This window comes from Synchiropus splendidus, chromosome 8 (genome assembly GCF_027744825.2).
Source record: "Synchiropus splendidus isolate RoL2022-P1 chromosome 8, RoL_Sspl_1.0, whole genome shotgun sequence".
Classification (NCBI taxonomy): Eukaryota; Metazoa; Chordata; class Actinopteri; order Syngnathiformes; family Callionymidae; genus Synchiropus; species Synchiropus splendidus.
Genome location: NC_071341.1, coordinates 17,662,281 through 17,686,858, shown reverse-complemented (window position 1 = coordinate 17,686,858; position 24,578 = coordinate 17,662,281). Strand labels below are relative to the sequence as shown.

The 24,578-nt window shown below is 43.4% G+C and overlaps 1 protein-coding gene across 2 annotated transcripts in view; it reads left to right on the top strand.

Annotated features, from left to right (window-relative positions):
* LOC128764202 (glutamate receptor ionotropic, kainate 1) overlaps positions 1-21,728 on the top strand; it is a 32,671-nt gene extending 10,943 nt beyond the window's left edge. Inside the window, exons 2-16 of one of the 2 annotated variants that reach the window (XM_053873762.1) lie at positions 3,341-3,508; positions 3,568-3,825; positions 6,385-6,566; positions 7,490-7,543; positions 9,854-10,027; positions 10,427-10,570; positions 16,034-16,141; positions 16,811-16,852; positions 17,083-17,196; positions 17,264-17,467; positions 17,570-17,793; positions 17,871-17,989; positions 18,054-18,271; positions 19,459-19,684; positions 20,908-21,728. In XM_053873762.1, coding sequence (XP_053729737.1) covers positions 3,341-3,508; positions 3,568-3,825; positions 6,385-6,566; positions 7,490-7,543; positions 9,854-10,027; positions 10,427-10,570; positions 16,034-16,141; positions 16,811-16,852; positions 17,083-17,196; positions 17,264-17,467; positions 17,570-17,793; positions 17,871-17,989; positions 18,054-18,271; positions 19,459-19,684; positions 20,908-21,197 — 2,525 coding nt within the window. In that variant the 3' untranslated portion in view covers positions 21,198-21,728. The remainder of the gene's footprint in view (positions 1-3,340; positions 3,509-3,567; positions 3,826-6,384; positions 6,567-7,489; positions 7,544-9,853; positions 10,028-10,426; positions 10,571-16,033; positions 16,142-16,810; positions 16,853-17,082; positions 17,197-17,263; positions 17,468-17,569; positions 17,794-17,870; positions 17,990-18,053; positions 18,272-19,458; positions 19,685-20,907) is intronic. The other variant, XM_053873763.1, reaches the window with a different exon arrangement.
* Positions 21,729-24,578: the final 2,850 nt, after the last annotated feature.

Sequence of the window (24,578 nt, the reverse complement as noted above, 5' to 3'; positions counted from 1 at the left end):
TTACTAAAGAAACAAAAGTGTGAGTCAAAGTCAACTTTATTGTCATGAATACTGAATGCAGGACATTCAGTATAAGTGAAATACACACAGTTAAGAATAAAAAAAAAAAAGTATTCAGCTGAAACAAGAAAACAAGAGGCAGCAGCGACTCATCTGTGATTTGTCGATACAGAGAAACTGTCGAGAGGAGTCTGTGATGCTGCCACTCGTCTCCAGAGCCTTATACTCAGGCAGATTATCGCTGTAGTACAGCTTTACAACAAAGCTATCATCAGCTTCACCAACAACAAAAACACGTCTATATATTCTGACAGATTTGAGGAAAGGTTATCACGTAATTCACTGCAGCTGCTGCTGTTTGGTCACCGTAATCAGGATTGGCACTTTCAAGCAGGCTTTTAGTGACCGGCGAGTCCAGACAAAGCACTCTCAGTTTCGGCTTTGAGGCAACACTACACTAAAGAAAAAGGTCATTCACATTTGAGGGCTAAAGGGGGAGCGCGTTGAGAACATTTTCTACTCCAAAACCAATAACAATTTCACTGAGAAATCATGAAACGTCTGTGATGAAATGCTGGAGGTCACCGCGACCACAGATTATGGCTTTTGAAATGGTAGATATTTGTAACAGTATAGTGTATTGCATTCCACTGTTCACTCTAATGTCTTTATGAGCGACGTTTGTTGTTCGGGGTTTTCCATAGTGAACTACTTCTCTAGAGACAATTGTGAATCATGGCCTCGTACTATTGGGAGTTAAAACACAACTGTGGCGGTGAAGGACGAAAGAGAACATGTCACATACAGCATTTATGTTTTTTTAAATTATTTATAGACGACCAAGAATCTAGAAAATGAGCCATAACTTCTCTTGTTTATATGCATAGTTGTTATAGCTGCTGAAGCCTGTTGAGTTTTTAGGGGTCAGTGATGGACTGAGACGAAGGAAGGTGAAGATGAGAGTGCAGGCAGGGTGGAACAGGTGCAGACGTCAGACTATAAACAAGAGTGAAAGGGAAGCTTCATGGGAAAGTCATGGTTACTACCATGATGAGACTTGGGAGTCAGAGTTAGATGAAGTAGAGACGACCAGTGTGAGCGAATGAGGCTTAGATTCCCTGACAACATCTGTTTCTATTTTGCCGTATGAAATGAAAACATGCAAATGTTGGTCCTTTATAACAGCAACCCCAGTGTTTAATCCTCATATCATCCTGCTGCCCCGTGTTTGAGTGGAATGTAAAGATGGCGTCTCTCGCTCGGGCTTCCATATGGTTTCCCGACCGTGGCATGCGAGGACAGACATCTCTCTGGAGCAGCGAAGTGGATTAAGACTTGGATGCTTTTCAGAGTGATCTCCTAAACCACAGACCCCTCGTCCCTGCGGCCACGGCACACAGCAAAGTCATGAAGAGCAAATGTTTGTAGCAAAATTACAAACCCGCCGCAGATATTTGGTGCAGTTGACACCCTGCTTTACAGCTGGTGACATCGGAGGGAAAACATGACACTGAACCTCTTGAGATCCGGGTCAGTTGAGAAATCCTGATTAAATCTTGAACCAAAACAAATCAAATCGTGCCACTTGTGACCCGATTTTATAAGGAAGAGGAAGTAGGTCTATGTTTTTACCAGGAAATCTTGGCTCCAGAGACAGACAGAAAATACAGGAAATAACTGTAAACAGGAAATAAACAGAAAATAACTAAATCTAATGGTAGAGTGTGGCCGTACACCGCCTCACAAAAAGATGGTCACTACCTGCTTGGGGTAACCTCAGTCCTTTTTGGCGTTTGTATGTGCTCGTTGTGTTCCGACACTCCAGAGTCCTTCCACAGTTCAAAAACATACAGAAGTTGATAAAGTACTCTGAACTTTGTACGAGAATGTGTGTTGTGTTCAGGGGGTCCCCTGCCTCTAGCCCCTAGAAGCCATACTTGAACCAAATGGACTTGGCCTGCAAGTCCATTTGTCAAGTCACGTGAAACCGTTTCATTCTAAGCGTTTTATTAATTTTTTTATGAGCCGTTTTTATGGCTTCATTCTTTTTCCCTACAGAGTATCGAGACACCAGGCAACAACCCTAAAAAGACCCTTAAATTTCGTTGCTTGAGATGGGTTTATCTCTACATGAGAGAGCGTGATACTGATCCTTCGCTGCACTATCAATTCATAATAAACTCATAATTCAATGACTATACAAGTAACATCCGACTTACGACTGGGATCGGTTCCAATCAAACAGCCATAAGTCAGATTGGACGTAAGTCGAATGTCATTCAAAATACCCGACGTGAGGGTTATAGGTACTATTGTAGTGGTAGATGGCTGTGTGAGAGTGAGCTGCTGGGATACTGTGCTACTGTAACCGTCGTACGCGTTGCCGAGCTGCCATGTGCTGCAGAGCCAGATATTGAATAAATTTTTTTTTTAAAAGCATCTGCTAGCCGTGGTCGTAAGTAAGTAAGTCGGATGTTACTCATATATTGACAACCACCGTCTTATTTCTACTTTAACACAAGCCAAAAACGGACCTTATATAGACACTGTTTTCCCTGTTTTTTGCTGTATATCATGTCCACCAAGGGGCCTCTTCAGTGTGGTAAATGGTTGAGCACAATTCTACGCAACTACCTGTAGAGTCAATACAGTGTCAGGACACTCAGGTGATCCTCAGGCATTTTTGAGCAAGGTAAGCAGATATCACTGCACCCGCGCCTTACAGACCAGCGCACCTTATGTATTAACAAAGTCTATTTCCCTTCTTCAAATTCAGTGGGCGCGGCTCATATTCCAGTGAGCTCTATAGTCTGGAATGTGCGGTATCTTCATCCAGAGTGAAGCAATGCGTGACCAAAGTGAAGGACAAAGGAACAGCAGCAGATGGATATATTCTTGTTTGGAAGAAAAGCTTAAAAAAGAAAGAACATCTTAAAATTCAGATCAAATCAGCATATCTGTCAGGAAAACAGTAATTGGATATTTTCCCGCCAACTTGTCCCCGGAGATAATCGCAGTGGAGCTGGCCCCTAATGAACCCGATGTGGAAAACCTCTCCGCTTCATAAAAGACATGGTGTCAGTTTGTGGAATTCAGGCCATGTAAATAGAGTATGGTCAGTTAGGGTCAAGCCTTGCTTTGAATGAGATTAAATTCTGTCATTGGAAACGGTCCCTTCGCCGCCGCAGAACTGGGGCACATTATGCAACTGTCAGCCTCAAGTCGTGGTGCTACTCAAACATGAAGCGGCTGAATTCATTGGAGGTTTTGAAGTTTATCCATTATCATTTCTTCATGCGGTTTCCTCGATGTAATCTGCGTTTCTGTTGGCTCCTCGCAGGCGGCATCTTTGAGACACTGGAGAACGAGCCCATCAGCGTGGAAGAGCTGGCCTTTAAATTCGCCGTGACCAACATCAACCGGAACCGGACCTTAATGCCAAACACCACGCTGACTTACGATGTCCAGAGAATCAACCTGTTTGACAGTTTTGAGGCGTCGAGGAGAGGTGAGGCGGATGTTTGCGGAGGAAAACTGGACCCTTGCTTACTGTCATTCTGACTTCAGCGTGCGACCAGTTGGCCTTGGGTGTGGGAGCCGTGTTCGGGCCGTCGCACAGCTCCTCTGTCAGCGCGGTCCAGTCCATCTGTAACGCCCTTGAAGTCCCCCACGTCCAGACGCGCTGGAAACATCCGTCAGTGGACAACAAAGACAGCTTCTACATCAACCTCTATCCTGAGTACGCGTCCATCAGCCGGGCCGTGCTGGACATCGTGCAGTTCTTCAAGTGGAAGACGGTGACGGTTGTTTATGAGGACGCGACTGGTGAGTTTTCCACTTGTCACGACAGCAAACGTCGCGTCCCTGGACTGGGTTCACTTTTATGTGGTCCTTAATGTTCTGAAATGAGTACTGTTAAAAGCAGCATGGCAGCTTGAGATGTCTTTTGAGGGGAAAGATTTCCACGTCAGCAGGAACTTGGTCGTGAACGTTCTGCTTTCAATCTCCATAGACAATTCTCGGTCACAGTCGAGCAATATATATATTGTGTATGTTGAGAGGGGCAGTGATGTGATGACATCATGGGTGATTATGAAATGACACTTTAAAATGAATTTAAACCACATTCCATTTAAAGATACTCAATGTGTTTCATACATGTCAAAATCTACTTTCAATTCTGATGTATTTTAAGGGACAAGAAATACTCCAAAATAGCCAAAGGAAAAAGAGAAAAATTAAGAAAAATATTCACACGAGAAAGTTATGTTTCAGGAGAAAAAACAATGCACAAGACAAAAATGTCAGAGACTCTGACTCCAGGAGGGCCACATAAATACAGTCAAAGGGCCGCATATGGCCCACAGGTCGCACTTTGCCGAGGTCTGCACTAGAGTTTGTCTTTAGTTTGGTGCAGATGACCAGGTGGTCTTAGCGAAACCAGCCCTTCAAAGGATTTGGAGACCAACTCCTCCAAGTCGGAGACCTTCATTCTCAGTTGGAAAGGATGGACAGTCGTGACAGAAAGAGGAACCCATCCTCGCTCCCATGACGTATTGTATTGAAGTGGACTGTGCTGATGCCGTGGGCAGCACATGACTTAAAAGAAAGACAGAGGTTGGGATATGTAAGGCGCTCTATTTGTTTCAGTCATGACGCCCTGCGGGTGATGCTCCTGGAGCTCCCCCACGATCCTCTTCCACTAGCAAAACCACAGTACACTGAAAGGAAAAGGATTTTTCCTATGCAATGCTAAAGGCTGACCACTTTCCTGATGTCAACATATTACACCATGACAGTGACAGTGAGGAAGTTAGCATCTTTCAAGACATCTCATTCTTAAGGTGTCCAACCAGGAGGAGGCCCAAAGGAGGAAGATGATTTTCAGATGCCTTGATATTCCCCTGGAATAGCTGTAAGAGGTCTCTGCTGAGAGGGATGACGCGTCTCTTTACTTCAGCTGCTGCCCCCATGATCCAACCTCATATATTCAGTGGAAAATGCATGACAAAATTGCTGTGTTGACTGAAATAATTGTAATTTCCTCTGACAATCAGCCCTGGTGGCGCCATTTTTCATGTACGGGGAAGTGAAGTGCAACATTTATAGCGGCTTTTCCACTTGTGCGCGGTGATACCGATTATTTTGGGGAAAGTTAATCTTGTTAGTCTTCAGTTAAATTGGGTCAGGGAAGCTTCTTATGCGCTTTCACAGGCTTTGGAAATTAGCTTATTGAGAAAACACACTTGTGTCAAAGAAGGTGGGAAGAGAGGCAACATTGAAAAGAGGATCAACACTCTATAAAGATGAAAAAGTCAATCGGCTTTCAGAAATGAATCTATTTAAGGTGAAGAGAAGCTTCATGGATTTTCTCTCACACTGGCTTTGAGCGCAGCGTGCTTTTATTAACACCAGTGGCACTTGGAGTAAATAAAAGTGTATCTGTGTGGGAATATTTTTGCTTGCTTCAGTAGTAGCTTATTCCAGGAGCCCATCCCAGCTACCCGGGGCAGGGCTCACAGACAACCGCTTAAAGCTGCATGACGTTGGCTTTGCGGGAGGAAACTAGAGAGAGATCACGCTCGCTATGCTACGCAGAGAGCGACCTTCTTTCTGCGTGACTGGTGTTTAGCGTAGTAGAACGGGAGTACTTCCTACTTAAAAACGTGAACTGCCACAGACCCATAAGCGGACGTTCTGGTGGGAATTTAATCCATAAATCCCAAAACAAGTGGTCCTCAGACTCGGCTACTAGCATCGTCAAGCTAACAGCGGTTGCGATTTTCCTACAGAACGTCTGTAGAATAGTGGTCTGATATAAAACCACCGCTCCTTAACATAGAAACGCCAAACCAGTCAGTCCGACAAAACAATTTAACTGTTTTATTTTGACTTAGGAGTCAGACGTTAAAACAGGCAGCTCACAAACCTGACCAGTGGGGGCGATCTAGAGCAAGATCTGCGCTATTTTAAAGTATATATACATATATATTTATTTATTTTAAGAACTGCAATATCTGATAAAATGGGCGTCATTCACTAAAGGAAGTGGAATTTAAAAATATAATATGTTTAATATTATAAATCCTAAAGAATAAAAAAAATCTATATTATTATATATTTAATGATTTCATTAATAGTTATATTGTGAAGACCATCTGAATTGTTCGACTCCGCAGTGGTAGCTGAATGTCAAAGGCTTAAAGGCACTTAAAATCCAGCACCATCCTTTGGTCCTGAGAGAGCTGGAGATTTTTGATATTAAAAACAGACAAACTGAGAAAGGTCAGTCCTCATTCAAGCTCACCATCTCTGATCCCTCGCCCCTTCATGTTGTTTTCTGACATCACACTCCACTAACCTGCTCCTGGTTTTGACTCCCAGGCCTCATTCGGCTGCAGGAGCTGATCAAAGCTCCGTCCAGGTACAACATCAAAATCAAGATCCGCCAGCTGCCCACCGGAAGTAAAGACGCCCGTCCTCTGCTGAAGGAGATGAAGAAAGGGAAGGAGTTCTTTGTCATCTTCGACTGCTCCTACCAAACATCAGCCGACGTCCTGAAGCAGGTGACAGACGAATGTCCATCGAGTGATCATTCCCGTCACCTATGCAAGGACCGTTTATTTAAAAAGTAAAATACATATGTCAAATAATAGTTTTTGCACAGAATTTTTATTCTGTATTTTATTTAAAAGACGACAGTAATGAATAACAAAAAGACATCATCGCCTACATTGTTGTTTACCATTACACTTTATATTAGTATATATATTATGATACTATATTATATTATATAAAGTGTAATTCAGCTGTTAATTTAAATCAAGCATGTTTGTAAAAATGTTGTCCATTATTTTAAAATTGATAAGAATTCTTATTCACTGTCACTTTTTTTATTTGTATATTTTGTATATCCTTTCAATCGTATTTGCAATAGTAATATTATTTGTTTAATTAAATATAAACAGTAAAAAGAAAAAAAAATCTTTATGTATTTTTTGACTGATGCCACCTTTACTTCTTTTCTTAAAAAAAACCAAAACAATACAAATAAATCTTTTTCTTTGGGTTTATTTTCAGGATTTAACAGCAAAAAGCAACAGCATTGATGTATTTGATTCATATTTTCTTTGGGAATTTTCCCCCTGATTGATCATCCCTGGCTCCAAGAGCACCTCTGTTTTTGGAGGCACCTTCTCAAATATTCCTCTTTAGCCGTTTGGTTTTTCAAAACAGCCCTGGGCATAATCATCGCAGTGAGGAAGATTAGAGGCAAATCTACCCTTCCTCCTCCTTCAGCCATCCTCTGTTTACTTCCAAATCCAAGCAGATCCTTCCTCTGAGCTCCACAAACACATTTGCAAACCGGTGCCGGCGAAGACTTGGTTACACTCTGTGGGGAAGTTGTGACGCTCACTTGTCTCTATAATTGGCAGAATAAATGTCTGACAAAAGAGAAGCTCCTCACGGCATCTTGTGTGTCCCCCAGATCCTGTCCATGGGGATGATGACGGAGTACTACCACTTCTTCTTCACCACCCTGGTGAGCGCGACACGCTAATCCTTTGTTTTAATTAAACGTCCCGATGTCCTTCTGTTTGCAAGTGAAGATGTGTGGCCACAAGATTACGCTGATCAACTCAAACATCTGTGCTGGGCTTTGTAATGAGATTGCTGTTTGTGTCCGGTGCCCTTGACTGTATTTCATGGTGTTATCTAAACAGCCGCTGACAAACGGGGCTGAAGAAGCTCTCTGCACGTGTGAAGTGATGAGGGGAGCATGGTGACCACCTCGCGGGCAGAAGTCCTGGACTTAAGTTACACAGAAGAGGACGGGCGATTACTCGTCGTACACGATGTGCCGCCAAACACATTCTCCACCATGACAATTCTGCATCTCACGATAAATTCGATAAACACGCGGCTCACTCGCTGCATTGGACCTGCACACGTGAACATGATGAGACCACGACGGCGCACTGCGCTCTCCAGCTCCGCAGCGTTTGACAGCCGACACCGGCGTGTGACAGTTGTGGAGAGTGTGGTGGACTTTGGTTCACGATCGTAGTTTTAAACTTATTAGATGGAGTGGTCTTCATAGGTTCTCTGACGTGGTCATCTGCCTTGGTTCACACATCAACACATGCAGGTCTCCCGCTGCACTGGCGCCTCGGCCAAACACCCTGGTGAAAATAGTTGGATATTGGACGGAGCTCTGCTCCAGTATTGGCGGCGGTGGTGTCCTCTTCCGCGTCCACATTAGGGTTCACTGATCGCGGACACACTCTCACAGGCAGCGCTAATGCTACGAGCTGCCATCAGTTAGGGACCATCAACAAATTCTAAAGTGGTATGTATGTATGTATGAATGAAATCTTCAATAAGGCAATGGAAAACAACCATTTTAGGAGAGAGAATTGTGAAAATGTCATCACACTAAACAAAGGACTGACAGTTTGGATAATAATTTTGAGAATAGAATGTGACTAAATGATCATTTATTCACATTATTTCAAATATTTCTTCACTCGCAAAAAGTGTCCAGACTGGTCCATAGTTCTAGTAACTGTTCAGAGACATGAGATACAGCAGACACACGGCTCAATTTAACCCCTGAATAAAGCTGGCAGAGCAGCCTGTCAGACACCAGCGGCTTCTACCAGAGACGTGAAACATTGAGTTTCACGTCTCTCATCTCTACACTTTAACTATTATATTTAAACATAAACAAATAATGATGTTGGAGACAAACTCCACTAATACCTTTCATCATAAAACAGTTTCACGAGAGACTGCAGTGTCCAACACATGGAATAGAATGAAAATGTATTTGTCGTGATAATTACTGTTATCGCCAAAACTACAACATTTATCTCGATAACTTTTTTTGCCCATATTGCCCATCCCTATTACCAATAGCCCATATGTCTACTACTACTGAGGCCATCTTCTCACCAGTGTCACATCACAGCTGGTCATGCACGAGCTATGCAATCGGATTTTGCCGATGCATATTTTGATTGGTTTTTGGTCAAAGTTTGCCGTGGGAATGTGGGCTTCAAACTACTGGCTGCAAAAAGACCAGCAAGATGAAGCATTTTATTTGGAAACCTGAAGGCAAAGGGTTCATTAGGGGTCGCCTCAGATGAGCTGCCTCATGAGGTCACTCACAAAAAATTGAAGACGGAAAGTAAGATGGCCATAGCTTGCGCACAAGCCGGGAGGGTGGCATGCACCTGCCCAGTAGGAGTCACTTGCAAAGACCCTTAGAATGATCGGGCTCAAGCAGAAGAAGGTTCCTCACAAGGAACTGGCTGTGGAACAGGTGTGAGCAAGCTGTTGAGTTAGATGCAAGGGGTGAAGCGTCTAAGATGGCTGACTCCCAGCTGAAGACCCTGCAGTTTTGCCACCAGGGGAGGCGTGTCGGGAAATGCCTCAGGAAATGAGGGACTTGTTTTGAAGGGTGGCGCCTCGAAACCACTGGAACTTGTCTATAAGCACCCAAATGACACCATAGTGGCACATGCTCAGGTGATTCGGGGGGGGCAGGCGCTCAAGTCAGGGGCAAAGTAGGGCCCCTTTAAGGAAACTTGCTTTACTTGTATCAAGCTGTTTAAGGTCACACTTCTGCAATGGGTAAGATTTGGTCATTTTTAATATATCAAATGGCAATGAGATCTCATGTGGTTTCAGAACAGATCAATAAATTGTGGCATTTACATGAATAAGTGACTCTCATTCTCGTAGTTTATCTGAGAGTGAGAGTGCCTGAGTAATAAGAAATGAAATAGCATGCTCCAGTTCAAATGCGCGAGGCCTTGTTGAGTTATTCGGCCGCCGACTGTCTTGGCAGGACCTGTTTGCTCTGGACCTGGAGCCGTATCGCTACAGTGGAGTCAACATGACAGGCTTCCGGCTGCTGAACATCGACAACCCACAGGTGGCCTCGGTGGTGGAGCGCTGGGCCATGGAGCGACTGCAGTCTCCTGCCAAGACCGAGCCCGGCATGATGGAGGGCATGATTACGGTGAGAGGACACGCACTGGCTTTTGTTTTGCTGCGGAGTGCAGCCAGGCTTCTCAGAGGAAACCTTCACCTTTCAGCCGTGATTTCAGGCCAATATTAATGATTCATTTAATCCACGTTTGCTGCCTCAAATTTGGCACCTTGGAAAAAGCAGTTAATTTCTTAAGTTATTGCAGTTGCATCACGAAACCTAAAGCCGTCAAAGCGAAAACCATTCCAAATAGAGAAAGTAAAGTGACATATCTCACCGCTAAAATGGAGCACGCTTTGGTAGCCATTCTAATCGGCTTGATGCGGCATTGTTTCAGTGCTGACATCAGTTTTGGGCCTTCAGCACTGCGATCACGAGCTCGATATCCGTTCCCTGACCACTAAGAAGATTGTCTGCCTTTCGTTCCAGACCGAAGCGGCCCTCATGTACGACGCCGTCTACATGGTGGCGGCCGCCTCGCAGCGGACCTCCCAGATCACCGTCAGCTCCCTCCAGTGCCACCGACACAAACCCTGGCGCTTCGGCTCACGCTTCATGAACATGCTGAAAGACGTGAGTCCGTCACTCAGGAACGCTCTTTCACAGCCCACTGCGTCAGCTTCCTTCCCTTGAGAGCAGTTGCACACACAATAGGATCAGATTAGCGTGTCGCAGGCTATCATGGTCTGAATTGAGGCGTTTCAGACTTGCTCATGGGAAAAAGAACAACAGGATTCAATGTGATGGTTTACTGTGGCGATGAAGTTTTTTTTTGCAGATTTCTAGGCTGTATCAGGTACAATTTTGCTGCCACTAAACTCCACTTTTTATCTTAAGAAACAATGAAATATAGATGCAAAACACGACCTACTATTGTTCACAACTACTGTACAGCTCTTTTGCAGTGTTTTAATAAAGCAGTACAAGGTCGACACAAGGTCCATTAATGTCATAATGTCCATTAAGATGTGAGAAAAGAAGATGTGAGTGTCCATTATTGGTGGAAAGAGGGATCAGGCTTGTGACCGTCGGCTCGGCTTTGGCTGCTTCTCCTTCACTTTTACTACATTGTGCCGTCGTAGTTGCAGTTCTGATAGTAGATAGTACAATATGAGCTGGGTAAATATGCTGAAGTGAAGTATAGAATACTAGCCAAAGGGACATGCACAGATGGACCCTTTAGTGGCAAGTCCTTTGTCCCTGCATGAGAAAAGTGCCTATTTTGCTACAACCGTTTTCCTCCATTCTTTAATTCTTGGGAATAAAACGTTACTCTCTCCTCAGTTCCGCTCACCTTTGTAATATCTGACAGGGCATTTATTTGAGTTCCTTTGTGAGAACCACTGCCCGACCTCATGAGTCTTGCCGTGGCCCCGCCCACTCCAAGCTAACCAAACTATCTGCAGATGGTCATGTCACTATACGTATGAGAAGTGAATGGAGACATCTTTAAAACAGGCCAAAGGAACCAACCCAACAACAACAGAAATAATAATAAAAATAACATTTTTTTGGGAAAGGTGCTTGTTTTTCCGGCTTGAGCAACTGTCCCCCAAACTGTGTGTGGACCTGGCTAGCTACATGAATTGGTTTGTGTTAAGGATAGTGATTATTTTTGATCCCATTTTTAAAAAAAAGGTGGGTAGAACTCTGCAGCACAGTCGTGTCAAACGTCGCTTGCAAGCCAGGAAAGTGTGGCTCACTGACCACCTGCGATTTAACAGCTCAGGTTCAAGGAGTAGGATGCAGTGGAAGAAATGCCTTCAGTCAATACTCCCTCTAGATGAAGCCACACTGGTGGCATGACACTCACTAAACCCGCTAAAACACTGCAAAGCACTTAAAAAAAGAATCACGTTCCGCATTGCGTTTTACGGAGCCCTGGAAGAGACATGTATGTGTTTGTTTTTTGGATGTGACATGCATGACTTTTATCTCAGGATACAAACGTAAATGTCAGCGCATGTGTAACTGCCTCTCTGGCAAAGCGTTTTGTAGACATCCACCTGTAGCCACTGTGTCTCCCATGGCTTCGTAACTGTTCGTCAATGTTGTCAGTCACTGTCTGCAAGTCAGAATATAGAATAAGTCGCTGCGCTTTAAGCATCTGATCAAGTGCCTTCTGCTCAAAATAATACTATATGTGACTGAGATATATAGACTCTCTATGTCAGTCATACCTAAATGAATAAAAAAGGTGATGAACTGCTGTCGGTCCATGGCGCATCTCCTCCCACAACTGACTGTGTATAGAGATTTATTCACAAAATCCGGTAATGACAAGATAAAAATGATCTCAAGATAACTATTATCTCGGGATAAAAAGGTCATGCATGCCACATCCAAAAAAATAAACACATGCAAGTAACTTCCGTATTGTACTTCCGTACTACGAGGGCTGTGAACTACGTATAGCTTAGCCACATGTGGTATTATTTTGAGTAGAAGGCACTTGACCAGAGTGTTAAAAGCACAGCAACTTTTCCGTCTGCAATATTCTGACTTGCAGACAGCGATCGACGAAGATGACCAACAGTTATGAAGCCATGGGAGACACAGTGGCTACAGGTGGATGTCTACAAAATGCTTTGCCAGAGAGGCAGTTACACATGCGCTGACATTTACGTTTTTATCGATCTTGAGATACTCATTATTTTGAGAAAACAAATTTCGAAAAGTCAAATCTTTCCTGGGCACGACCCAAGCGACGATCGTACGCTCTTATTGTTGCCTTAGTTTTGATGGAGTCAGAGCTTGATTCATAGCGCCGAAAAGTTGGCAACGCAAGTCAAGCTCATGGCCACAAGTGGAACTTTAAGAGCAACACTCCATGTCATATTCCTTACACCAACCATTTGATTTCGCGAGGAGTTCCAAACCCACTTCCAGTGGTGAAACGCAATCTTGGCAGAGAAAAGTTGAAATAAAAGTATGGCAGGTGAATCCAACGTCCAGTGGTGCTGGATGGTAAAGACAAGGCTTGAGTCACAGTAAACATGTAGCTCAACGGCCAGAGATAACTGCACCTTTTTAGTGTGGATAATATCGCCGAGTTAAACATGATAAACTGCAGCTGTCTCGTGATCCGTTTCATTCCTCGGGAGTTTGTGTTTTAATGAGTAACTCAGATGATAGAGTTTGCTGGTGTAGGGACTTCCACGTCTGGTGCCAGAAACATTTCAAGGTTGTGAGGCTGGTGAGTTTTCCAGGAACGTACAGTGGGATTAGTCGGCAGAGCAGATCAGCCTTTTCTCACTTTATTAAATCCTCAAGTGTTCATGGACCTTCAGCGAAGTTTCATTAGAGCGTCTCATCCAGCCATGTCATCTGGACTCCCGCAAGATCAATGTCCTCGCGCGGCGATGACCCCGCACATGTGATCAACAGAGACACTTTCCAATGATGAAGACTTGGAAAGAGGCTTAATAATGGCAGAAATGAATCCGAGGTCGGAGGTTAAGCGCGTTTTGTATGGCGGGATTGTGGCATCCATGTTTCGCTGCAGGAACATGTGTTGAGGAGGGTTAGCGTCATGCTACAGGGAGGCTTTGATACTGCTTCATTTAATGGAGAAACAATTCATGCTCCTGACAAAAAAAAAACCCATTTAAAACCTTTCATTTTATTGAAATACATATTGATTCATTTATTGCTGAGTAAGCAGAATTTAAACAATGTCATTGTCACTCCTCATTCAATCCAACTACCTTCTACTAATTCTCGTTCTGGGGTCACATGGGGCTGGAGCTACTTGACATGCGGGGAGCACCCAAGACAAGTCGCCAGGCAGACAACCACAAACGCGCTCACGCCTAGGAGAATATTTTCAGTTGCCACCTAACTGCTGATTTTGGATGAATTGTTGTATTTTTGTTAAGCAACGTTCAAAATCTGATCAGTAAACTTTGTTGAAAAGCACAGTAAAACATCAGCCATCACATCAACATCAGCTATCAGCACACAGCTATCCTGACTTTATATTATCGTAAATTCCAGACTATAGAGCGCACTGGAATATTAGTCGCAGTGGTCTATAAGCCGCGGGTGCAGTGGTGCTGTCTGCACCGTAGAAAGGTCAGTGGTGCACCTGACTTAAAAATGCACGAGGATCACTTCTAAACGAGTTTTGAAAACAGGGTCCAGCATGGAGACTGACTCATGAAACAAACTGCAATGTTCTGAACTTGAATCTTGAACTCCTAACATCTTTTATTGACACTAAATGCGCTGTTTTCGCCCTCATGTCCGAAGTTTCGACACCATAACTGGTCTCAGCTGCTGCTTCTCGTCTCCGTTCCTCCAGAAAATAGGCTCCGTTGGCGGAGCTGCAGACACACGGGCGAAAACAGCGCATTTTGATAACACCTGTGAAACGCCTGTGATGTCATCGGTTTGATACGATGAGGCTCTTTAGCCTTTAAACATCCATATATCAGCCGCATTGTTGTATAAGCAGCAGGGTTCAGACCGCAAGAACAAAGTAGCAGCATGTAGTCCAGAAATTACAGCAATTTGCTAACTACTATTGACACTGTTTAGAGTGCGAAGACCCAACAACGCTTCACGAGGTTCAATTTCACCTTCCACTGCTGCTGTCACAGACTCAGACACCGTCAACATCAGCAGAAAGCTCCATTCTCTGTGACCAGAATTTCATTTTGTAATCACAAGGGATCAATATTTTCAGACTGTGATCGAGCATGAAGCAATAAACAGCTATTGGAACCTCAAAAACAAGATGTTGCATGATGTGATACTCGATCAATGACAGAGAAGTGCAAGATAACTGTCGGATCATTTCCTCAACAAAGGTAGCAACTTGTGTTTGTTTGGAACTTTCACAGGATCTTTTCCCCCTGAAGATATTTTGTTGCTATCACAGCATCAGACAATTTCCTGCACATGAACTAGAGTTTTAATAGAGTCGAGATAAACATGTCTCCGGGAGCATCTTCTGTGTTGCTCTCTTTATTTCCCTCAAGTCCTCAGCTATTTCATTAAGCTTCGACTGACTGTACGACTCAAGTTTTAGCTGCTGTGCCTCAAACTAAACAACGGCCGCTATTGCCTTCCTTCTTCAAACTTACATCAGAGAGTCGGGTTTTTGTAAAGGAGCACGAGTCCCGGCCAGTTCTAAGCAATTTGACAGGAAAATCATTTTTCGACTTCTAATTCAATGACGGCAACTAGATTTGGATCGACAGTGTTGCATAGCTGGTCCAATTACCAGGCAGAATTTCCAGCCTTAGACGGAGGACTGTCTGCTTCCATGTGTCAAGGCCACACGCTGCTGCTTAAAGACGCCGTTCAGCCATCTGAGGTGCAAAAAATAGAATAAAACTCCACCCTTTAAATGTGAATGACATAGCAAATATTCATAAAATCCACTCAAGGATTTAAAAACACATGGAAATGAGTGACACTTACATTTTGGCTCATCAGTGACATCAGATATGAAGTAGCATAAAAATAAATAAAATAAAATGATGCTGTCTAATACATTTTAATTTATATTTTATTTATTATTTTTATATAAGATGGGTGCATAACAAATAAATGCAAATATGTACTTATATTTTATAATTCTCTCAGTTAGATTGATGCAGACATTGGCAAATTATTTCTTTATAATAATAATAATAATAATAATAGTAATAATAATAATAAATAATAATAAAATAATAATCCAAAGCTTCATTCCTAACTTTTTTCAAAATTCAATCTCCTAAGCCAAAATGTTTTACATTTAATATTTAGCAAAATTCTGGTATTTTGTTATTTTTAGATATTTAGATTTACTTTATATAGTTGCATTTTGCTGAGAAAATCACCAGTTCAAAAGAAAATATTCACATATTATTATAGAGAACCTTTTTTTTGATTGATGTGTGACAGAACATATTGAAGTCATACATTTAACACGTTGCTTATCACTCAAGGTAATGTGACTTGTCAAATGACTTGATAAAATGTCCGCTATTAAAAAGACCAGTAAGCTCAACAGTGATTTCCAAGCGTTTGTTTCTCCCTCCCAAGGCCACGTGGAACGGCTTGACTGGACAAATCACAATCAACAAGACAGACGGTCTGAGGAAAGACTTCGATCTCGATGTCATCAGCCTGAAGGAGGACGGCCTGGAGAAGGTGAGCTATCCAGCCCGCGTCTCTCCCGCACAGGACAGGGGAGCAAATCAAACTCACGGGACGTTAGTGAAACATTCCCGAGTTCTTCATAATATTCTGACTCCATGAAAAAAATATTGAATTTTGTGCTCCAGTTATGTCTCCAGGAGAAAGTTAGATTATTTTCATGACAAGCTGAAACCATAATTAATAATTCTGTTTCACCGTGGGGCTGTTAAAACACCGCCTTGGATACATCAGTCAATTGTCTCCTGACTTCAAAGAGGTTAAGGTCTGCCATCTTTGGTGGTAATCTGAACCGTATCGCAGCCATCACTGTTTCTGCAAAGAGAAGGTCTGCATGTATCGAGCATCAGTGATATTTGGCCCTATTTTTTTTTACCTGTTTAAGGCACATTTTTTGGTCTTTTAAAGCCAACCCCTTTTATAGCATCTTTGAACACAGGAAGGTTTTGGAAGGGAAAGACTCATGAAGTTGTTTTAAAATTTTACAATTGACTCTCAGTCAGTCCATCGGATCGAAAAACCAGAGGGGTCGACCCATGCAGGCTTCCCATGCATTTCCCCAAATACATTTTTCATGAACTGGTCGCAGTTTTGTGTGTTTTAAGTTATTGTGTTGTCATGTTTGTCTCAAATTAAAGCTTTTTTTCTGTATTATTTTGCAAGATGATCGCAGGCAACAATCGCCTGAATAAAGTTTGGAAAAAGGTTTGTTATGTTCGAGGATTTGTGTTTCCATCCCTGAATTAATACCCTGCAGTGGAAACCGATGGATCATCAAGCCCTTGTATTTTTGTGGTGTTTCCTACCTAATTTTCCTGTCCTGTGTCTGCTTTTCCTTTGATCCCTCCAACGGTATTCCTCGCCTTGATCACGTCAAAAGCGGCGCAAGGATCTTTGAAGGCTTTGTCCAATTAGCAGTGTATTCTCTCCCGCAGATTGGTGTGTGGAACTCACAAACGGGCCTTAATTTAACAGAGAACAGCAAAGACTTATCCACAAACGTGACTGACTCCATGGCCAACAGGACCCTAATTGTCACCACCATTTTGGTAACCGCACCTCATTTAGTCCAGTTTCTTTCTGCCTTCTCTGAAACTGGAGGTTGTGTTTCTTCAGGAAAATCCTTATGTGATGTACAAGAAATCGGATAAGCCGCTCTACGGCAACGACCGCTTCGAGGGCTACTGCTTGGACCTGCTCAAAGAGCTCTCCAATATTTTGGGCTTTTCCTATGAGGTGAAGCTGGTGTCGGACGGAAAGTACGGAGCTCAAAATGACAAAGGAGAGTGGAATGGGATGGTTCGGGAGCTCATTGATCACGTAAGTATTTTCATACCTATGTAGATACACAGTCCGTAGTCAGCCTTCTGGTGAAAGTATTCCTTGAGGGATTGAATCTCTGTACCAATTCTTCCTCACCAGGTTGCTGACCTGGCTGTGGCTCCCCTCACCATCACCTATGTGAGGGAGAAGGTGATAGATTTCTCCAAGCCCTTCATGACTCTAGGCATCAGCATCCTCTACCACAAACCCAACGGCACCAACCCGGGAGTGTTCTCCTTCCTCAACCCTCTGTCCCCGGATATCTGGATGTACGTGCTGCTGGCTTGCCTGGGGGTTAGCTGTGTGCTGTTCGTCATTGCAAGGTGAGGTGACGTTTCTGACTCTCTAACCGATATGACAGAAGAACCAATTTTCTCTCTTTCAATATGTTCTATTCCAGATTCACTCCGTACGAGTGGTACAACCCACATCCCTGTAATCCCGACTCAGACGTCGTCGAAAACAATTTCACTCTCATAAACAGTGTTTGGTTTGGAGTGGGCGCTCTGATGCAGCAAGGTAACTTCTGCGACTCAAACGTACCATACATTATTTCTGTGTTGATAACTGCATGGAAATGCAGGTTCGGAACTGATGCCCAAGGCCCTTTCTACGAGGATCGTCGGTGGAATATGGTGGTTCTTCACGCTAATCATCATTTCCTCGTACACTGCCAACTTGGCCGCTTTCCTCACAGTGGAGAGAATGGACTCGCCTATCGACTCAGCGGATGACTTGGCCAAACAAACAAAAATAGAGTATGGTGCTGTGAGGGACGGCTCCACCATGACCTTTTTTAAGGTAAGTATGCTCCTCACATGTCACAACAGAGAGTCCAACCCCGGCTTTTTGCCAACCTGCACTCGACCCAACCCAATGCTCGTGACCACAGGTGGGTCTAGGAATGTATCGACCAATGACTCCAGAGCTTGGGCTCTTTCTTCACCATAACAGAATGATAGGGTCTTCATGACTGAAGATGAATCTCAGAACCTTTGGCTCCATCTTCCCCTTGCTCGAGTCCCAAACCTCGCCATGGTAATGATCTCATCTTCAACCCGGAGAGGACAGTATGCCCTTTTCCAAGTGAGAACCGGGGTCTGAGACTTTGGAGAGCCAGTACTCAGAGTGCAACAATCATGCTCCAGGTGTGCAGGAAGCTAGTCGTAGTTCAGAAGAATGTTTGAAGCTATACATGCTACACTCTTATAGTCAGGTTAACACACTACATTCCAGTTTTCACTCAGATTGTTGAACACACCTAACAATACAAACAAATGGAAGGTTGAAGCCAAGTAAGACTTGGAATCTGTTTTATTTCCTGCTTTGTTGAGATGAAAAGCAAGACAAGTTGCTTTGATGTCATGTGACGATGCAACCAATCAGCCTTCTGTAACAGATGGTTGTAGATAACAAGGCAAACCGCGGATCAAGGGGAGAGATCACATCTCCACTCTGGTTTCAGAGCAAGGACAAGAGATGTCGAGGAATAACTGTGACCCCCTGGGGCAACAGATAAACACTGGAAGATGAGATGCGGACGAGAAATGAGCAGATAAGAAGGTCCAAATTAGAAGCGTAACACTTACAAGATCGAGAACCTCAGATAGAAAGATCTGACCAGTGTTCGAATCAATTTAAGTGGAGTCATTGGAATATTGAAAAAAATTAAATAGGTCATCCGAGGTTTATTTTGGAGGGAAATGTCAATTAAACTTCTCTTGTAGTCAACCAAAACAACCAGTGCAACATTAATCTCTTATTATCACCAAGAACGGTGCCAGATATTCCGAGCATTGTTTTCATGGCAACCGTCTGAGCTGAGTGAACCTGGCAGATTTGTGTATGCTGTTCACATCCAATCCCATTATTCTCCATGTTCCAGCATGATTGCGATAGTAAACACAGCTTCAACGACCATGTAGTGCCTCATCTGATCCAATAAAATCTGTTGTCACTTGCATGAAATCTCAATTGTCTCTCGGCAGAAATCCAAGATCTCAACTTACGAGAAGATGTGGGCGTTCATGAGCAGCAGGAAAAACACAGCCCTGGTCAAGAACAACGGCGAGGGGATCCAGAGGGTCCTGACCACCGATTATGCTCTGCTCATGGAGTCCACAAGCATCGAGTACGTCAGCCAGCGCAACTGCAACCTCACCCAGATCGGAGGCTTGATAGACTCCAAAGGCTACGGGGTCGGAACACCCATTGGTAAGAACGGGAATCTCCTCTGCTGCACCGCAACAATTCTTGAGTTTGGAAATGTATTGAATTGGAATTCATTTGCAGCAATGACATTGGTGAAAAGCCCATTACATTTCAATCACTCCTAGAACTGAAGTAACAAAGGAAAAATAGTTTGGATGCATCAAGATAGGCGAAGGCGGAGAAAGATGGATGGGAAATATCCAAAGAAGAAGTGTATGGTCATCAACACAGAGTTGAAACGCAAGACAAATCCCAGAGGCAGAATTGGATTTTTGACTTTCTCATGGATGATGAGTGCTCAGAGATTCACAGTAAAGTCACTGGTAATCACTCGAGAAAGAAACTGGATAACAGTCTTTCATTTTTAAGAGCATTAAAAATGTTTTAAAAATGGGTGTCGACCATGCCACGAAATTAGAGTAAGTCTCAAAGTATCTAGAGGGACGGATGGTGTGTGAGATTTAAAGACAGATGAGTATCATGGCTCTGACTCCCACTGGATCAGATGGCTTTTTGTTGCGGATGCAGTGCTTGTCCACACAGCACTGCTATCTGAAAACGGCATCTTTTGAAACTGCCCTCCAAAGTGGAAAGGTTAGTTATGAGGACTCTTGATCGATTTAATTTTGCGAAGGAGCTGCCCACGTATACAACCAAAGTATTAACTCTAACTCTAAAGGACGTTGGATGAGCAGCTCGGTTCATAGTAGAGAAGGGGAACCTTGAAATTGTCAGTTGAGATGGTATGAACACTAAGACAGGACTGGAGTGTTGTATGACGAATGCCGGGGCTGGATGTACCAGGGAAAGGGAGGGCGACAACAAGCTAGGTTCATAGATCAAGGTGTGGCTAAGGGAAACTTAAGATAGGAGACGGTGGAGGACTTGCTGAGGCAACCTCTTATGAGAAATGCCAGAAAAAGTTGGTCCATTGATACGTTCCTGGTGAGATGATCTGGGTATTTACAAATTCACAAATCCATTTGGACCTAGGAATGTCAGGGTATCCTCTCGGAGGATCCAGAGGTCTCACTCTCTGCTTGGAATGTTGCTGGGTAACTCTCCTTGAGATACCCTAAAGGTTTTTGCTGACACTGAACTACAGTGAAAAAGTATGGTCAAATCCTTGGCTTCCAAGTTGGCAATGGACCAGTTACCTTTGGGATAGAGAGGTTTTTAATGTCCTGGTGGAACATCATGAAATAATCGGGTGGCATTTTGCTTAGGTTCACCGTACCGAGACAAGGTGACCATCGCCATCCTGCAGCTTCAGGAGGAAGGAAAGCTGCACATGATGAAGGAGAAGTGGTGGCGCGGAAACGGGTGCCCAGAGGAGGACAGCAAAGAAGCCAGCGCTCTTGGTGTCGAGAACATTGGCGGAATATTTATTGTACTCGCAGCTGGACTCGTTCTGTCTGTCTTCGTTGCCATTGGGGAGTTTATTTACAAATCCAGGAAGAACCTGGACATCGAGGAGGTGAGCGTTGGCCAGTGCGAATGGCACAACAAGTACTAACACGGACCTTCTGGAGACCTGCGGAGTTGCTGGACGAGCGCCTGAATGTGTTGAACTGCATTGTTACAATCAACAGTTGTCGTCTTTTCTGTAGTTTTGATGTAGAGAACAGAAATTTTATTTTGAAGATGGCAACAGACGATCCACGCTTGGCGAGACGGGATCATCGCTGCCTTTTTTTTCAGGTTGGTTTTGTGTGGAGGAGCGCCGGGTACGATTTCCAAAACTGCAGTTTGCCGTGATGTTAAGTCACTGACGCACACTTCACCGTTTTCACGACTAAATCTTTGTGTGTGTGTGTGTGTCAAGACATTTCGATTTTAGTTTCCAATTACGACTGAATGACGCCCCGATTTATTTAAGAAGTTGCTTTACTGTGTACTCATTTTGTTTTTGTATCATATAGCACTCATGTTCGTTGTGACAGATTGGAAATGACAGATTATGAGACATTTTGCCCTTTTACCCTCTTTACTTTCGTCTTAAAAGCTTTTTGCGAATCCAACGACCCACTTTTTTTTTTTTCGTAAATATATTCTATGAATTTGGCTGTCACATTTATGTTGTATAATCCATGCTGTTTATTTTTCAAAGATATTTCAGCAATCAAAAATGCTAATGGATGGTTCGGGCAACGTGGTTAGTTTTAATCCGATGATATGGTTCTGACGTTTTGGATGCTAACACGTCATACATCAGCATGCTCGCATCATTTAAGTATCTAAATGTGTTGCTACCATCTTCTAGACTGTTAAAACGAAACAACTGTGGAGCTTTTTATTCACCAAACTGAATAAACTACTGACAGAGTTCAACGTTACGGAGGATTTTGGTGTCATATTATACAGTCCTTCTCGCAAGATACTGAAACATGCTAGCGAATGGAACCTAGGAGAACAGACCCATACTAATAATTTCTGAACTTCCCGATGAACTATTCGGTGAATGGCTGCTGACAGCTCAACACAACGTGCTTGTGATTTTAATCTTTGACTGAACTAACATCTGTTTAATAATCTGACGGTTCAAGTCCGGGCTGCAGCTAGAACACGCGCGCTCCAGCCAGTGTCTCTGAGTGATTACAGTCTATTGCTCCTCATTTATAAAATCCTGTCAATGGGAACAGTCCTCACGCTGTCACTCCCCCCACCACCTCAATGAAGTTAGCACCTCACGACTCAACAGCGTAGGTTTGTCGTGTCGCAGACCTCGTGGTCGTTGTGAAACGATGGAGCCTGTGACAATGCCGGCGAGTCGCAACGCAGTCATTGTACGTGGTCCACTTGAAAATCTAAAAAAAAAAAAAGAGATGACCTCCGATTCTTGTCATTGTTATGACCTACAAAGGTCGTTGGGTTTCAGTGAGTTTTGTAGCGAGTCCAGTTTATGCTGCAGTAAATGTTAAAAATGCACTTCTAAAGACAGAAATTCCAAGATGATGGACAGGAATTTGAGTGATTGGAAGGTGGATACAGATCCGAGGAGTTGATCGTTGTTCAAAGACTTTGACTTGCGTTTAACTTTGAAACATAAACAATAAACCTCGCTGCACAAGCTCCAAGCCTGGCACCATATGACTTAGTTCCATGTTACACTTTGTCATTCCCAAAACTAACGTATGGCAGGTGTTTCATCTGTTATTCATTGTTGATCGTGGTAAAGTGGAGTGAAGATGAGTTATTGGTGGCATGAGCCACATCAAAAATATAAAAGTAAAATAAACGGGGCACACATTTCTATCTATGCCGCTTGATATTTCGAGGAGGATCGCGGAAAAATGAATGAATTTTAAAAATACATGCACGAGAACATATGCCGGACGTGAACCAGCAACCTTGTGGCACGCAGGGACGTGCTTTAACCGCTATACTGCCGCTAAGTCACATGACCAGCTGTTCAGGTGAGCCTCACAGCCTTACATGTTTGTAGCATATGGCTCTTTTCAGCAACACAGTAAAACAATGTGGCTCTCAGCCTCTGAATGGTTGGCCACCGCTGGGTTTGTAGATGGCCTTGGCAGAAGCCCCGCCTCCAATATAAACAACTCTCTCTGACTGCCCATCTGGACTTTTACATGCGTATATGTGATGGGCCGTCTGTCACACTGCAAGCAAGAGCTACCAAAAAACAACTGATGGAGCTGGCCAACTCAGTACCTTCGGCATGTCTGACTTCCTCCACCTATCATCAGACCACTTGTTATCATAAGTAAAAGCTCAACTCAACTATTTCAGCCAACACAAAGTGCTGTGGCTGGATCTGGTGGTTCTGATTCAAAGTTACTTGCTACAAACTCTGCCAGCTAGTTTTTATTCTGCTAATTTCCTCATGGTAATAGAGAGATGAAGTTTTCTTCATGCTGCGAGGACTTGCATGCTGCAGCACGTTCATCATTAAAGCCGTTTTCTCTCATGTACAATCCTTGTCAGGCGACAATTTCGGGCGACATTATACGGGGTGAAAAGACGACTGTCACATCCTAACCCAGATTTCCTGCAGAAATATCACACAAGATTCAACAAGATAAAAGTTCTTTGCATTTAATCTGGCGTTGTAACGGACGTTGAAGGTTCTGGTATTCTGATGAATTCCAGGATTGGGCTTAAACTGCTTTCATTTTGTTTGCTGGCCTTTAATCTACTAACCCTGCGTTCTTAATCAGAACTCGGAGCAGGTTTTTAATCTTGCATGAATGAGGCCGCGGATTACGGCCCTCTGACCTTGCCATGCCACACAGCTGCTTCCTCCTCAGATCAACTCTTTATTCCAGCGTATCTTGCAGAGGAGGATGATCAGACGTTTTGTGTGCCACAATGCCCCAAAAACCCCAAGCGGTAAATGAGGGAACAGAGGACGGAGGGAGGCTAACTCCCGCCGACGTCGAGGCCAGATAATGATACAAATATGGAGCCCGGATGAGGTTGATGATCGACTACAGGGTCGACACACGTGTGGATGAGATGCTGTATTATCAGCGTCTTCTAATCCCTTTGAGATGCAGCCACACCAGTAGAGACCAGCTGCAGCTCTGTTTGTCTATGGTTATCGCTCAAGACTGCCGGCTGGTGTGGGGCACAAATAGTGGCCAGAAAGTTGGCAAAGAAATGAAAGGTAAAAGAGGAAATACATAGATTGGAATAGAAACTATACGGATTCTTTTTTAAAAATCTGACTAACAAACTTTAAATTTAAGAAATAACATTAAGTAAAGTCATTCATCATATCGTCACATTTCATCTTATCACTTATTAAATGTAGAGGTAATGCAAAAGGGAAAAATAGTTATAATAAAGCAGAGTTAAATGTAATTTAATTACTTCTAAAATATACATTATTTATAATGTATATGATGTATACTTGAATTTAAAAATCAAAACAAAA